Genomic DNA, 14,530 nt, shown 5'->3' with positions numbered 1-14,530 from the left:
ACACACACACACACATACACACACACACACACACACACGCATACACACTCCCCTCAGGCACCCCTCTACATGAGCGCACGCTTGGATGCACGAATGAGCACGTTCCTCCCCCCCCACACTCACATCCTTCCCTTCTTTCTGCATACCTCACCATGCCTCCAGATGGTGGTGCTTCCTGTCCTGAGCTCACACGGGAGAAGAGAGCCTAGAGATTGGAACCTATCTGCTGGAGCCGTGTCCTCTGCAGTACTAGCTACGGGCAATAGCCTTTCGATTTAGTTTCTCTGTGGTTGTAATACTGTCCACAGCATAGGTCTAATGTGGGGATGAGATACATAGAACCCACAAAGTGGCATGCACTTTGAAAGCGTCAGTGAGATAAGCCATCATTGTGGTTGCTTCTTGGAGATTAATTATTTGGGTTAGTTCACATAAGTTGGTAGAAACATTACCTGTATGTAAGGCTGTATTTTCTCCACCCAGGGAGTGTGTAGCCATATTGCCCCACATCTGGTACCCCACACCTGGGCACTTTCATGATCTCAAGTGTGTCTGAATCCAGTTTTCCAGTCACTGTCAATCCGAAAAATGCTTGCATTTCCCGAAGTTTTCCATCTAAGAGACTCCTGTTCTTGCTTTGGACAAAATGACTTCCTTCTATTTCAAGAGAGTAGAACTGCTTGAGATATGCCTGTCAGGAAAGACATAAAGGACACAGACTACAGAAGAGCAAAGGTTTATGAGTGACTAGAATTAGCCAAACCACACACCCATTCAACAACTAAGGGCAGCCACTTGGCTTGTTAGGTGCAGACACGGCCTATATATCTTTAATGTTCCTTTCAGCTTCTTACGCTCTTGAAATTCTAGGAGACATCAGAAACGATGCTCTATTTTGCAGACTTATGCGATTTAACCTTAGAGTTAGACACATGGAAAGGATCTCATTCTTCTGAGACACCCTGGGACTCCGCAGGAATATGCTATCTTGGAAAGTCCTGAGAGAAGCTATAAAAGGCACATTTTATTGCTTGTCGTTTTCAGCATGCACTGAGATCCTACCTGGGCCAGTTGATGGTTCTCCTCATTTTTGTCCTTTCTGTCTGGAGGAAATGCAGAGGAAAGTGTTATAAAATTAACCATCAGGGGCAGAAGGCACTTCATTCCTGTCTCTTCAGTTAAAGCTCGTTTCTGTTTGCATGGCATTTAGAAAGCTGACAGTGAGACATGGCATGAGGTAATCACTTAATTAATAACAGCAAAGCACATTGCCATGAAGCGTCTCATGACTTCTTTTTCTCCTTAGATAAACTTGAATTTTGCAACCAGAGTTGGTGATTGTTTATCTAGCACATTGCTCACTTTTGAGCGTGGACAATAGCATGGCCCCAAGTTAGTCTTCAGGTCTCAAAACTGGTAGTTTTCGACATAAAAGTTTTTACGAATTTTGAAATAATTTTCCTTGGCAGGAAACACTAGCATATCTTGGTAGTGTAATGGGAAGAGACAGTGGAGTCAGGTATTAGTTTTAGTTAAGTACTGTGCTATGGTGCCTGGCTTCTATATGAGTTCTGCCTACTGAGCAACTTCCCAGCCTCTGTATCTTTAATTGTTAGGAGTACTGACTAGTTAAATATGAATAATTGTTTTCTATTATTATTTATTTTAGTATTGTATTTGAATGTTTTTTGTAATGTCTTTTTTATGGTAATGATGTTAAACATTCTTTTTAAAAAATTATTTGTTTTTTATATCCTAACCAATTTCCCCTCCCTCTACTCCTCCAGTCCTTCCCCCCAACCTCTCTTTTCTCCTCCATATGGTAAACATTCTTATATCAACTGTTTGGTTTTTTCTACCAGAATTGTCTCTGGTTTCTCAGACTTTCTTGTTTGGTGTCTGTTTATCACATTGCCAACTTTCAAATGTTTGGTGACTATGTTGTGCAATCTGCTTGGAACTTCTGGGAAAGAAAGGTATCAGGGAAGCTGTTAGTACCCAAGGATGGCCGTGGGGAGTTGGAGATCTTTCTTACAGAAGGCAGGGTGTGTTCCAGGCTTCTATGGTATGTGATGAAATTTAATTGAATACAATAGGAAAATGCACAATAGCGGATAGTTAATAAAACTAAAAGTGATATTTTGGTTATGTAAGAGCAGCCGAGGTTTGGTCTGTGGCTTCTAGAGTGAATCACCTCTCTACATCAGGGGCTGTGTGGTTTCTCAAGAGATGGCCATTGAACCTACATTGCAGGTAGCAAGGAAGGAAGAGAAATACAGTTCTTCTTCTTCTTTTTTTTTTTTTTTTTTTTCGAGACAGGGTTTCTCTGTGTAGCTCTGGCTGTCCTGGAACTCACTTTGTAGACCAGGCTGGCCTCGAACTCAGAAATCCACCTGCCTCTGCCTCCCGAGTGCTGGGATTAAAGGCATGCGCCACCATGCCTGGCCCTGAAATACAGTTCTTAATATTCTTTGAGGAACCCCACCCAATAGTTAGCTACAAATTTTGGGTGAGAATTAGGTACATGCCATACCTGTCTGTAGGAAGGCTGTAAAGTCTTGGTTGTGCACAATGATAATACTGAAACTGAATTGCAAAAGCAGCAGAGAATGTTGGGGCAGTCACACTGAAGCTTCTGCAGGGTCAGCATCTCTATGCCTGCTTTTCGCAGATGACTAAGTTTCTTCAGATCAGAACCCCCCAGGTTCTTACACGCCACCTCCTAGATGCAAATCTGGTAGAAGACATCTTTGACAGCACACCTCTGATTTGTGCAACTTGCCTTCTTGTGAAAAACTATGAATGTTTCTGTGTTTGGCATGGCACAGAGTTATAGTTTAGAAGTTTAGGAATTAAACACCCCAGAATAATTCTCTCCCACTAGGGCCTGAGAAATGGCAAAGAATTTTCCCACCTCCAGTATAAAGTGTCCTGTGGGATTCTTAGTAGGTGGACGCACAGGCCAGATCCCAATAGCAGAAACCTTGGTGTGACACAGGCTGAGCTCTCTTCCCCCCCCCCCCGCCCCTCTCCTCCTCCCTGCAAAGAGTGCACCTGCAATCATGCTGCCCTCTCAAAATAATTGCATCAGGGTCTTTGCATAGGGTTTACTTTTGAACAAGCTCAAAACAAGAGAAATCTTGCCTTTTGAAATCTAAGTTTAGCCTTTTGTATCTCTGTGCTCACACAAATGTGATACCCAAAAAAATGCCCATGACACCGAAGTATGACCAACAAAATAGCAGGAACTAAACTCTCATCTCAAAATTCAAAGATGACATTTGGGTCAGCAAACTCACACGAGCAGCTTGTATTTATATCTTTAAAGTATCTTGCATTTATATCTTTAAAAACTGTCATGCCAGGAAGTTTTAAGAATATGGCATTTGAAGTTGATTGGCTGTACTTACTGGTTTGACATCTCAAGGGAGAGATGGGGAGGGCAGTTAGGAGGTGGCCTCTCCTGTTGCTGTGCTGGGAAGTGCCTCGCCATCACCAAGCAGGCCTTTGATTTGACTTTGTGTTGGTTTATTTTCTTTTTTAAAAAATTATTAATTATTTTATTTATTTACATCTCAAATGTTGTCCCCTCCCTGTCTCCCTTCCCTTGCCTCTGAGAGGGTGTCCCCACCCAGGTATTTCCTCGCTACCCTGAGGCATCAAGTCTCTACAGGATTAGGCTCATTCTCTCCCACTGAGGCCAGACAAGGCAGTCCTTTGCTACATAAGTACCTGGGGAGAGGTATCAATCCATCCTCAATGAACTTGATGGTGGCATTTTTGTTTTTGTTTTGTTACTGTTGTATTGTTTTTTGTTTTTTTTTTTAATCCCTCTACCAGGAATTGAACCCAGGACCTCACACATGCTAGTTAGGTGCTCCTCTTTGCAGCAACACCACCCAGTGGTCTTAAGGGTTGATGTACTATGCGAGTTTCCTATTGCTTCTCTAACAAAGAATACATAATCAACAGAGCAGAATAACAACTTTATTTTTTCACAAACGCCAGGAAACCCACACCACCAAGCGCCTCAGTTCTGGAATCTGCGTGAGGAGGGAATGGTCTCTTCTTTTAAACCCTTCCTACCTGCCTCTGCCTGGGAAATTATTGGCAAATAGATTTATAGATGCAGCACTCCAGTGCCTGGTTCCCTTTGCTTGGTTTCTTCTACCATGTGCCTATGCCTCTGCTGATTCTTCCAAGTCTCCTCAGAATAAAGCATATTAGGAAAATGCTTTAATCCCTGAGTGGCGTCCACATCTCTCACTCCTTTTTATAAGAACATATGTGTGGGTTTATGGCTCATCCTAACCCTGTTTAAAGCTGTCTCGTCATTTACACATAATTCATTATATCTTCAAAGACTTTGGTTAACAGCTAGATAAACAGCTGGGGTTAAGATTTCAATGTATTTTTTTTTTTTTTCTGGCATGCAGAGGGGCATGATTCAACACACAATACATATTTTTCCAAGGGAGGAGATAACAGCACATTTTCTGTACAGATAAGGGGATAATATCTATGTGTTTATAATCCTCATTTGTAATGAAAATCCAATGCTAGATTTCCTGTTTGAAGAGATTTAGGAACATTTGAAGCTAGATAAGCAAGTAAAAAACCAGAAGGTTTTAGAAGGCAGAAAAGCAGATAATGAAAGAATCAAGAGGAAGGTAGCAAACAGCTTGTTCTCTTTGTGATGCATTCACTAACCAGGGACGGAATGTGCTGGAGTCAGCTGTGGCTGGGAATGCAAGATTACAAACACTGGTTCTTCGAAGAGGGCTGCAGAGTTAGTTACCACTGAGGAAAGTCTGGGCAGGACATGTGGGATGAATATACAGGCTTCCCTTTTGTATTCATAGGGTGGATGCAAGGACATTTGACTTTGCTCAACTCTATGAACAGTTAAGCCATAAATTGCTTCTTGCAACTCTAGTGACTCTGTGACTGACAAGATTAAATGCAAAATATTGTGGTCCACTGAAGAAGAGGAAGAAGGCTGAAAGAAAGAGACACATGTCCAAGTTAGCTTTTAGATCTCAGCTCTCACTGAATTCTCACCAAATAAACCAAACAAGGTATAGAAATGCAAATGTGCTATTTTAAGATTTTAAACAGTGCTGTTAACGGTTTTCCCCACTTACAATCCTGCAGGAAAACTGCATCGACTCTGCAGTTTACTCCTGGGAACATGCTCGCTATGCTTTTGGGGTAACCTGGGTCCATGGATCTTCTTTGATTGTCATATCTAACGAGAACAAAACATCATAAGATGTAAAAACAATATACACTATGACAGTTTTATTTTAATTTGTATAAGTCATAAAGTACTCTCTTATACATGTTCACACTAAGTCTTCACTGCGTCCCATAGGCTGAGATTAGGAACCTTAACATCTCTACCTAAGGGTATTTTGTTTAGAAAACAGAGAAATGCCATTGATTCTAAAGCAACATTCTGATTGCTGATGAAGGGGTTATTTCCCAAAACTGGAGCCTATATTTTTAAATAATTTACATATCTGGTAAAATGGTAAAAATACTTAACTATGTGTATGTATGTACATGTGTATATAATGAAAATATTTGCATTTATTAGTATTTTTTAGCGTGTAAAGTAACGGGCTTCATTGTAACACTTTCCTACATAGATACGTTGTTTATTTATATTCACGTCCCCAGTGTCCTCCTTTTAGTTCCGCCCACCTGTCCTCTTACTTTCTACAGATAATTCCTCTCTTGCTTTCATATTTTAATAAGTTCCTTTTATGCACCAAATTCTGTAAATGATAGAGAAAACATTCATTTGGGAATATCAGAACTCAACTCATAGTAAGAATCAACTTACTTCTTTCTCATATCACACCCTAGTGTGTTATGAGGGTGTGAAACAGCTCATGATATAGAATCCTCAGCACATTTGTGTAGGTGTTTTATGTGATAAAAATGAAAAATTTAAAACTGGTGGCAACACCACACTGTGATAAAGACTACATCCTCACTAAGCTGTCAAAAGATCATGTGGATTTAAATCTTCAGATGTCTATGTTGACGTTTGGTACATAGAGCAGAGAAACACATATTTCAATTTTAATAGAAAAAACGCATTCATATCACCTCCAGCACTGGTTGTTTATGAAGAAGTATGTCTTCCCGCTATAGGAAACAGCTGCATCAATGGCTTGGACACTCCTTGGGAATCCATAGTTGGATATATCTCTGGGGTAACCTTGCTGCAGGTCATAGCCACTTAGAGCCCAGTACTGTCTGCCTGCCAACAATTCAGAGAAAATCCTTAACAAAGCTCTTCCTTTCTACAATATAATATACAGCACTTTGTCATCCCACAGTAGTGAAAATGGAACAGATAATCTGAGAAAGACGGGGCATCACAATGGAGCTCAGAGTACAGTGGTAGTCCTAATAGTTCCTCCCTGAACCTGGAAAGCATCAACTGTCACAGCCTGATGTTCATGGTCCCAAAACTAGAGGTCTTGCCTGATGTGACTTCTGTACAGAAACTAAATCACAGCCTTGAGGTATCTCAGAAGATCATATCTAGGATGAGAGCAGAGGAATACTGAAGACTGTCTCATGCAGTTGCATTTGTTGAGGACGATATTAAGAGCTAAATGAGGGTCCAGCCTGTGAAAATTCACTAAGTTGTTGACCATGATGGGGCTCAAGCCTGGCAGTAGCATGTTCTTCCTGGCATGTCCCTTCTGAAAGAGCTGTGGGACAAAGAGAAGCTCTGCCCTGCTCTTCTGGAAGAACAGAAGGAAAAGGAGGCAGTAGGACGTTACCTTTAAATAGGAAAACCAGGTCTCTGTCAAAATCTTCATACGCAGCCTGAAGACCATTGGGTAGGAAGGGCCAGAACAGAGATATGAAATTGAGGTCAACTGTTCTCAGCTGAGGATGTCGTCTCCAGAAGTACCTAAAGGGACACAAGCACACACATACGGAGACAGACACACAGACAGAGGGGAGTGGGAGATGGAGAAGGGCAGGGACAGGAAGAGACAGCTGTTATTTTCTGTGATTCTTGGCTAGAAATGACCCTTGCATGGTTTCTGCAGCATATAAATGCGTAACATGAATGCTTCATGTAGGACCTTAATTTATGGTAGTGGTGTCCGTCTGATGAGCCCTTGACAGTTTTTCGGTCCCAGTTGGCTTCACACCCTCTTCTTACCCTGACAAACCTAACTTGGTTAGGACCTTTCAGCAATTAATAGGTCCAATGCCGAAAGTCTATAACCCCAGCAGAGACGCCTGTGGACGTTTGATGCTTTAGTTCTCCCGCCCTCTGAATGTTTCGTGACATCAGAAAACACTAAAAATGCCAAGGAGATGCCTGTGTGTTGGGTCAAAGGGAAAGTGAGGGTGTGTCTCATTAGAAGTCAGTTTTAAGGGCTGACAAACAGACATGTACAAAGGAAGCTCAATTTTATACTTGTCTTTAAAGAAGTAAATCTCCCCACGGAGTGTGGTAGTAGCATCAAATCTCAGATGGGGGTCACAGGCTTTGGGTGTGCTGGGCCCAGTAGGTTGGATGGGGTTGTCTGAAGGTCCTAGGAAATGAAATAATTTAATAAGTAGAGGTGTCATGATGCTTTTGATGTATTTCAAATACATGGGAAGGCAGGGGGTCTTTTCATGAAGAAAAAGTTACTAGCTGATTCCACAGTCACAGCAGACTCTGTCCATATGATCTTTTAAAGGCTGGGCCTGTTCACAAAAGTAATGATGGCTTCTACTTAAGCTGGAAAGTAATTTGAATCTGATCTTTCCTTTTAATGTCTAAGCCACCCTTCTTCCCCCTGTTTCCTCTTTCTGTCTTTTCATCGTTGAGAATCCACTTCCTTGTTCCTCACCAACATCCAAATGCAATGATAGATCTCATATTAGTCTTTTACCCTATAGCATAAATCTAACTCAGTTTCTTTTCTATAAAAATTGACATTTTAGCTAGACATTGCAGCACAGGCTTTGAAATCTCAGCACTGTGGATATTGAGACAGGAGATTAGTCTCAACCTGAGACAAAGTGGGAAACTGTCTCAAAATATTAAATAAGTACACAATAAGTTACATCTTTATGAATTTTCCTATCCTGGAACTAAGGATTGTACTTGTCATTTAGAAATGTTGGATCATCAAGAGAACTGGAAACATTGGCCAGCAAAGGAAGCAGTTCCTGGCATGTGGCTGGGAGTTGGGGATATGAGTGGGGTTCCTTATTCTTAGAGATTCTACTGTGATGAGAAGATTCCCTGACATGATATCCCATACTCCTGATTTATAAGGCAACCCCACCCCAAGAGGAGAAAGCTCTTCTTTCCCACCTTGCGTCTGTCTGTAACTTCAGGTAGCAGGAGGGCAAGAGGGAGGAGTTAGATCTCCCTGTGGTCCTCCACCTTCCTCTACTACAAATTATACTTCAGTGAACATTCTTGCCAGGCCTTACACATGCCTGCTTAGGGATCTATGTGAAGAATTCTTTCACAGATGTTTCTGGAAGGACAGTTGCTCTATGAAAAGGGATAATCATGTCTTTTCAGAACACACAAAATTGGAAAGCATAAAAATGGAGGCGGAAAATGTCTCCACCATTTAGAAGTAATGGTGCGGAAGTACCTCTATGCATTTTCCCAAGTCTTCCCACTTTTCTCCTTTCCTTTCTCCCTCCTTACCTCTCTCCTTTCTCCTTCCTTCCTTCCTTCCTTCCTTCCTTCCTTCCTTCCTTCCTTCCTTCCTTCCTGCCTGCCTGCCTGCCTGCCTGCCTACCTGCCTTCCTCTTTCTCTCTTCTTCCTACCTTTCTCCTCTCCTTCTCTCCATCTATCCTAACTTTTCCCTCTTCTTTTCTTTCTTTCTTTCTTTTTTTTAAAAGATTTTTATGGGCTGGTGAGATGGCTCAGCAGGTAAGAGCACCCGACTGCTCTTCCAAAGGTGCAGAGTTCAAATCCCAGCAACCACATGGTGGCTCATAACCATCCATAACAAGATCTGACGCCCTCTTCTGGAGTGTCTGAAGACAGCTACAGTGTACTTACATATAATAAATAAAATAAAAATCTTTAAGATTTCCGGACCTTCGGAAGAGCAGTCGGGTGCTCTTACTCACTGAGCCACCTCACCAGCCCTCCCTCTTCTTTTCTTGAGACCAAATCTCACCATGTACTCCAAGATTCGCTCAGATTCCTGGTTCTCCTGCTTTCAACTCCTGAAACTAATATTACAGATATGTGTCCACAGGACTGTCCTCTAACCTTTACTTTAGGGCAGAAATAGACATCTAATAACTAAAAACTAAGATGTAGCAAAATCACATTAGAGGCTCAGCCTATCTTTTGCTAACACTACAGTTATTACTGGCAACTTTAAGTGATTAACTTGAGCTTCCTTTGTGGATAAAATCTGGAGACTCCAAAGGAGAGACACTTGCATGCTGAACTTGATGAGGCCAAATCTCAAGGCCTATTGTGTTCTACCATGTTGTCCACATGACCTTACCATAGATTGTCTGAATGCCATTGATATCATCTTGAGGTAGTGAATAGGTGTTGGGTTCCCTGTAAGCATAGTTTGGGTACATCAAGGCACCAGGATCAGTGGAGTGAGAGAGTCCCAAGGAATGTCCAAATTCATGAGCAGCCACGAGAAACAGGTTGTAATCTGAAATGAAAGAAAAGATGGTGAACTGGCTCCAAAGGTAGTAAAAATATGATCTGTATGATCTGATGTGACCTTGAGGTCAAAACTGTACAGGAAGAAGACATTCATTTATTCATCTTTTTCTTTTCTTTTCAGGCACCTGAAGAACAGCAATTAGGAGGCATCAAGGTAGGTGACACAAACTTCTTATCAACTCTCAGAGACTAATAAAATCTGTCTTTATTCCAACACCCTCATTTTATGAATGTGGAGGGTTATTGAAATGGTGGTAGAGCTATGGATCTCAGGATGGAAGAATCCTGTTTCTCTTGTGTCCACACATCCTGCCTGGCCCTCAGGCTCATTGGCAGAGTCTCCATGGAAGAGACAGGGAAGAGCGTGACTCTCAGTGCAGCAGCTCAGACACAAGGCTGACTGAGCCCAGGCTCTAATACACTGACCACGCCTCCTCTCCTCTCCTCAGGCATCCCAGCCCTTCTTGTCAGAGTCTCTTGCAAAGGTGCCTTGTTGCATAGGCACATTGCTGAGAAGGAGGCCCATGGAAATTAGGCTGCTAGAAGCAAGGATGTGGCTGCTCTTTGAACAGTATACCTTTTCAAAGGAACCCTAGTGCTCCAACTTTTGTGGAAGATGTGAAGAACAAGCCTTGTCAAACATTAAACTCAGGAGTGGAGGGACTTAAGGATCAGGGTCAGAAAACTTCGTGCTTTGGGAGCTAAGTAGCCTTTGACTTCAAACACTCAGCTTGTCCATCGAAAGTACAAGTTGCCAAAGAATATGTGTAACCAAATGAGTATGGCTTTCCTCAGTCCAGCCTTGTTTGAACACCCAGGACCCAGGCAGGGTTCAGCTGTGGTTTTCAATGTTCAGCTCCCTGCCTGCTGACATTTAAATACTTCTCTCAGAAATCATGTGTTAGAAAGTTAATCTTGAGTGAAAAATCGTGGACTGGATTGGTGCTGCTGTGAGGCAGCCAAGAGGTTTTGGGGTCATTTATTTTGGTTGCCCTCACCCTTCTGCCATGTGAAGATGCATTAAGAAGAACTTTAGCCCTTAAACAGCTAAGGAGGTAAGTTTCTTTAGTTCACCAGTTACTTCCTTTCATTATCCCATGACAGTAGTGCACGTGGATTTAGGCACTGCAGTGGGAAATAAAGTTAACATTTAGCTTTTGATTAAAACAACAACATCAACAACAACAAACTTTCAAGGTAATTTGTTTTTAAGTAGCAAAAAGTATAAATGATTGATTTGAATTCTGTAGTAATGTGAGTAGGTATACATCCTGACTCTAAGGTGGGAAAGATGAATTTAGAAGCTTCATGTGAATCTAACAGTGACCTACTTACTGTTGGAATCTTGAGTCCACGTTTCTTCTGAATCAAAATGAGCATCCCCTCCAATCCCTTGGCCTGGTTGAAAGGCATGGGCAAGGATTCCATTGGGTCCATCAAATGGAGAATTGTCACCATGGTCTGAAATGAGATGGTTTGTGGTTAAGCCTTTGCCTAATGTCTCAGGTTAGCTAGAGAAAGCAAAATTTCTTTGAGCCTACCTCTTGAGACGAAAGCAATGTTGATGTCTGCTTCTCCCTGGAAGGTCTCAGTGAAGGTCAGGGGCGATGCCACACTCCAGACTTGAAAAGCTTTCTCAATTGCTGCTTTTACTGTAGCCCTTGACAGCTGTGGGGTATGGTTTATAATCCTTTGAAAATGAGAAGGAGTAAGAATGGTTTGCTATGATTAGCAACCTCTTCGAACTACACAGCCACTCCATTTTGGACCAAGTTACTTATGTAATGCACCACCTGGACAGAACATCAGGAGGGGGCACGTCTCAGGGCTGAAGACAGACTGGAGTCTGGACAAGTAACTACTTGTCTTTAAGCCTTGGCGTCCCTGTTCATAAGATGATGCTACAGTAAGATCTCCCTCATAGGTAGCTGAGGAAGTGAAATACACTGTAAGCAGTTAGTTGGTGGGTTAAACATTATACTACACAGAGAGTGAATACTATTACTGCTGTTACCAAGATATACAGATCAGGGTTAGATTCTCTTCAGCAATGGTAAAGCCTCTTTTGGACTTAAAGGTAACTGACTGGAAGAGACAGTCTCATGATGCCATACTTTTTTTAGATTGCTGAAGAGAATCAACATGGTAAGCTGTAGGGTTGAAAGAACCCCAGACTCTCTGCTTTCTCAGCCTCAAACTAACTTCCAGCTCACACTCTACTCTTTCAAATTTGGCAAGGGCAGGATATTTGTTCTTTCGTCTCTAGTGGCTTCCAAGTTCTGCAACAATGTCTGAGGTGTCACAGACTGTCAATCACTAGCTGAGTGGATAAATCCTCAGACTCTAGGAATGTCACCTGTAGGTCAGGTTAGTGTGTGTCCACTTGGGGCTTCCCGGGGTTAGCAAGAAATCACCAGAGTCAGGCACTCCACATCGAGGCATTTCCATCATCTCCATTGTAGCTGCATCTAACTTCCCAGTCTCGGCTAAGCCGAAGAAACGCTGCATCTCCTTAAGCTTCTCTTCAACCATTGTGGCATTCCTCGAAGACCGGAATTGGAATTGATTGCTTGGTAAGTTGTAGAATTTTCGTAGGTAATTCTGATCAAAATAAACACACCAGAGTACTTGCTGTGAAATTGCTCTGGACATTTTGCAATTCTTTCTAAGTTGCCACAGAGTGTAAACCAGGACCCGACAGGCAAGGGACAATAACAGAAATTGTGGGTTGGGACAGTTCAGTGGGCCAAGCCTGACAAGCCAAGATTGATCTCACCACCCACATGGTAGAAGGAGAGATCTGACTCTTACAAGTTGAGTTCTGATTACCATACATGCACTGTGGCATGCAATTCCCTCCTACACTCATGAAAAGAAACGCATTTAATTAAAATAACTTGTAGATTGACTTTGAAAGAACAATGCCATAGAACATTCTCTTCATTCACCGAGATCTCATGAATTTTTGAATAAAAAACAAAAGTCTTACAACAGGGGAGGAATGAATCCAAATCACACACAAACTGCTACTCTACAGTCAGCAGCATGACTTTTTTTTTTTTAAATTAGTACTGACTTTTAACTATTGTTTTTATATCTGTTGATGTGTTAGTTGTAAAAATGAGGACTTTTCTGCTCAAAAAATCTTTCTCTAAATGGAGAGAGGGTTTAATCACCCTCACAGAGAAATGGAGGGTCCAAGAACCAAGGGGAAGGTGACAGTTCAGGTCCTGGCTTACTGCAATGGCTTTCAAATGAGAACTGGTCATTTAAAAGATGTTTGGGGCAACAGCAGCATTTCATTTACCAAGATAAGATCTTGAAAGCCACTCTCATTCACAAATGTTGACATGCCAATCAATGGTAAGGTCTCTTTACCTTGCCATATGTAGCCTATGTATATATGCTGTGCATCGTATGTGACTACCCGGTTCTTTGGAGGTGACAGAGAGCAGAGCTTGTACTTTGGGATGTGACAGGTTTGGGCAAATCCCAGCACTGTCCTTTGTCTGCAACACGGAAAAACCAAGCTCTCCCTCACAGTTCTTGTGATACTTAGAGGAGAGGCACCTGCAGAGTAAACCCAACCCACCTCAGTATGAACTTAGGGGTTTCTGTGCCAGGCACAAAAATGACTGCGAGAAAAGAGCAAGGATCATGCTTTACAGAAATGTCAATACTAAGAAAATTATGAACAAGAAATTGGTGATCACATTCTCTTGCATAAAAAAAAGTGGTCTTTTTTTTATACTATAAAACAAGACAGATGCTAAACTCCCAAAGTTTAATAAACAGTTCTGGGAAATCTGATTATACAATGTGTTAATTTTACTTAATTATAATTCCCCATTTCCATTCTATCATCTATATATGATAGTATTTTTGGCTGCAGAAAACTATCCATACAGGAAGCGGTGGGTAGGTCATAATTTGACCTCCCCGCAGCCCTCACCATTTTTTAGTGTTGGGATACCAGCAAGTATTCTATCAGTCTAGCACTGACCTATAGAGCATGGAACAGCTGGGTTACAGGTATACTGGAAGAGAAAAACATTAGGTAGGAAACTCAGTTCATTTTATAAATAAAATATTCTCTCTGAAAGGGCTCCAGCTGCAGCTGGCCTGACAGTAGTGTTCCTTGGGCTTGAAAGCACCCAGCTGTCTTCATGTCTATATTTTCCAGGGCCAGGCCTTGACCACATGGAGTCTTTCAAGTCTCAGAAGGTAATGCTGAGCCTCAGCAAAGCCTCAGAGAATCTCTTTCTGGCCTTCTAGACTAAGAAGGGCAAGCCACCCTCTGAATTCTGTAACCATCAGCCAATCACCTGTGACAGACAGCCCATTTACCTCAGCAGTTTTTATATTTTTCTCTTCCAGGTGTTCAGGAGGTACTGGAAAGGCATTGGCAAGCTGTGTGTGGAGGAGGATCAGAAATGGAAGTGTCTTCAGGCGAAGCATGATCTTATCTTCCAAGACAACCTCTCCTGCCTTTCTCGGCCCCTCTGTCAAGTGTCCTGAAGCTCACAGCATCCCCTGCCAATCACTGCTCTTGTCTGGGCCCTTATAAAGTTGCATCTTGAGCAACTTCTGCCTAAGTAGTATGAGGCAACATAGTTAACCACACGTTGACAGTTCTGCAATGTTAGAATGTGATTTGGAACCTAGAAGTGGGGGAGTCATTCAACAAAGTGGGGGAGTCATTCAACAAAGCAAGAGGATGGTTTGCTACTTTTGCAAACTGACAGGGTGAGGTGGCCAGCACGGGGGCTACAGGCTTCCAGTTTCTGTCTGTGTGTAAGGAGGACATTGTGCTAGTTAATCAGTGAAATATTTTAAGA

The 14,530-nt window shown here is 42.1% G+C and overlaps 2 protein-coding genes across 3 annotated transcripts in view; both read right to left on the bottom strand.

Moving 5' to 3' along the window:
* Positions 1–1,268, bottom strand: part of Mmp27 (matrix metallopeptidase 27) — a 10,582-nt gene extending 9,314 nt beyond the window's left edge. The window contains exons 1-2 of one of the 2 annotated variants that reach the window (XM_021206260.1): positions 1,063–1,268; positions 453–691 (exon numbers count right to left, since the gene is read on the bottom strand). In XM_021206260.1, the coding sequence (XP_021061919.1) occupies positions 453–691; positions 1,063–1,206 (383 nt within the window). In that variant the 5' untranslated portion in view covers positions 1,207–1,268. The remainder of the gene's footprint in view (positions 1–452; positions 692–1,062) is intronic. The other variant, XM_021206261.1, reaches the window with a different exon arrangement.
* Positions 1,269–3,970: 2,702 nt separating this feature from the next.
* Mmp8 (matrix metallopeptidase 8) lies at positions 3,971–14,257 on the bottom strand. The gene is made up of 10 exons (XM_021206262.1): positions 14,040–14,257; positions 12,049–12,293; positions 11,234–11,382; positions 11,028–11,153; positions 9,517–9,678; positions 7,457–7,574; positions 6,804–6,937; positions 6,118–6,271; positions 5,145–5,248; positions 3,971–4,999 (listed from the first exon to the last, which is right to left on the bottom strand). The coding sequence occupies exons 1-10, from the start codon at positions 14,148–14,150 to the stop codon at positions 4,896–4,898; spliced, it is 1,407 nt and encodes a 468-aa protein (XP_021061921.1). The 5' UTR covers positions 14,151–14,257; the 3' UTR covers positions 3,971–4,895.
* Positions 14,258–14,530: the final 273 nt, after the last annotated feature.

This window comes from Mus pahari, chromosome 10 (genome assembly GCF_900095145.1).
Source record: "Mus pahari chromosome 10, PAHARI_EIJ_v1.1, whole genome shotgun sequence".
Lineage (NCBI taxonomy): Eukaryota > Metazoa > Chordata > Mammalia > Rodentia > Muridae > Mus > Mus pahari.
This window is presented reverse-complemented; position numbering and strand designations above follow the sequence as displayed.

Coding starts and splice junctions, on each gene's coding strand:
- Mmp8 (XM_021206262.1), bottom strand. CDS start 14,150: ATGCTTCGCCTGAAGACACTTCCATTTCTGATCCTCCTCCACACACAG. Junction 11,383..12,048: donor CACACTAACCTGACCTACAG/GTGACATTCCTA, acceptor TCATTTTCAAAG/GATTATAAACCATACCCCAC. Junction 5,000..5,144: donor TGCAGTTTTCCTGCAGGATT/GTAAGTGGGGAA, acceptor TCTTTCTTTCAG/CCTTCTTCCTCTTCTTCAGT.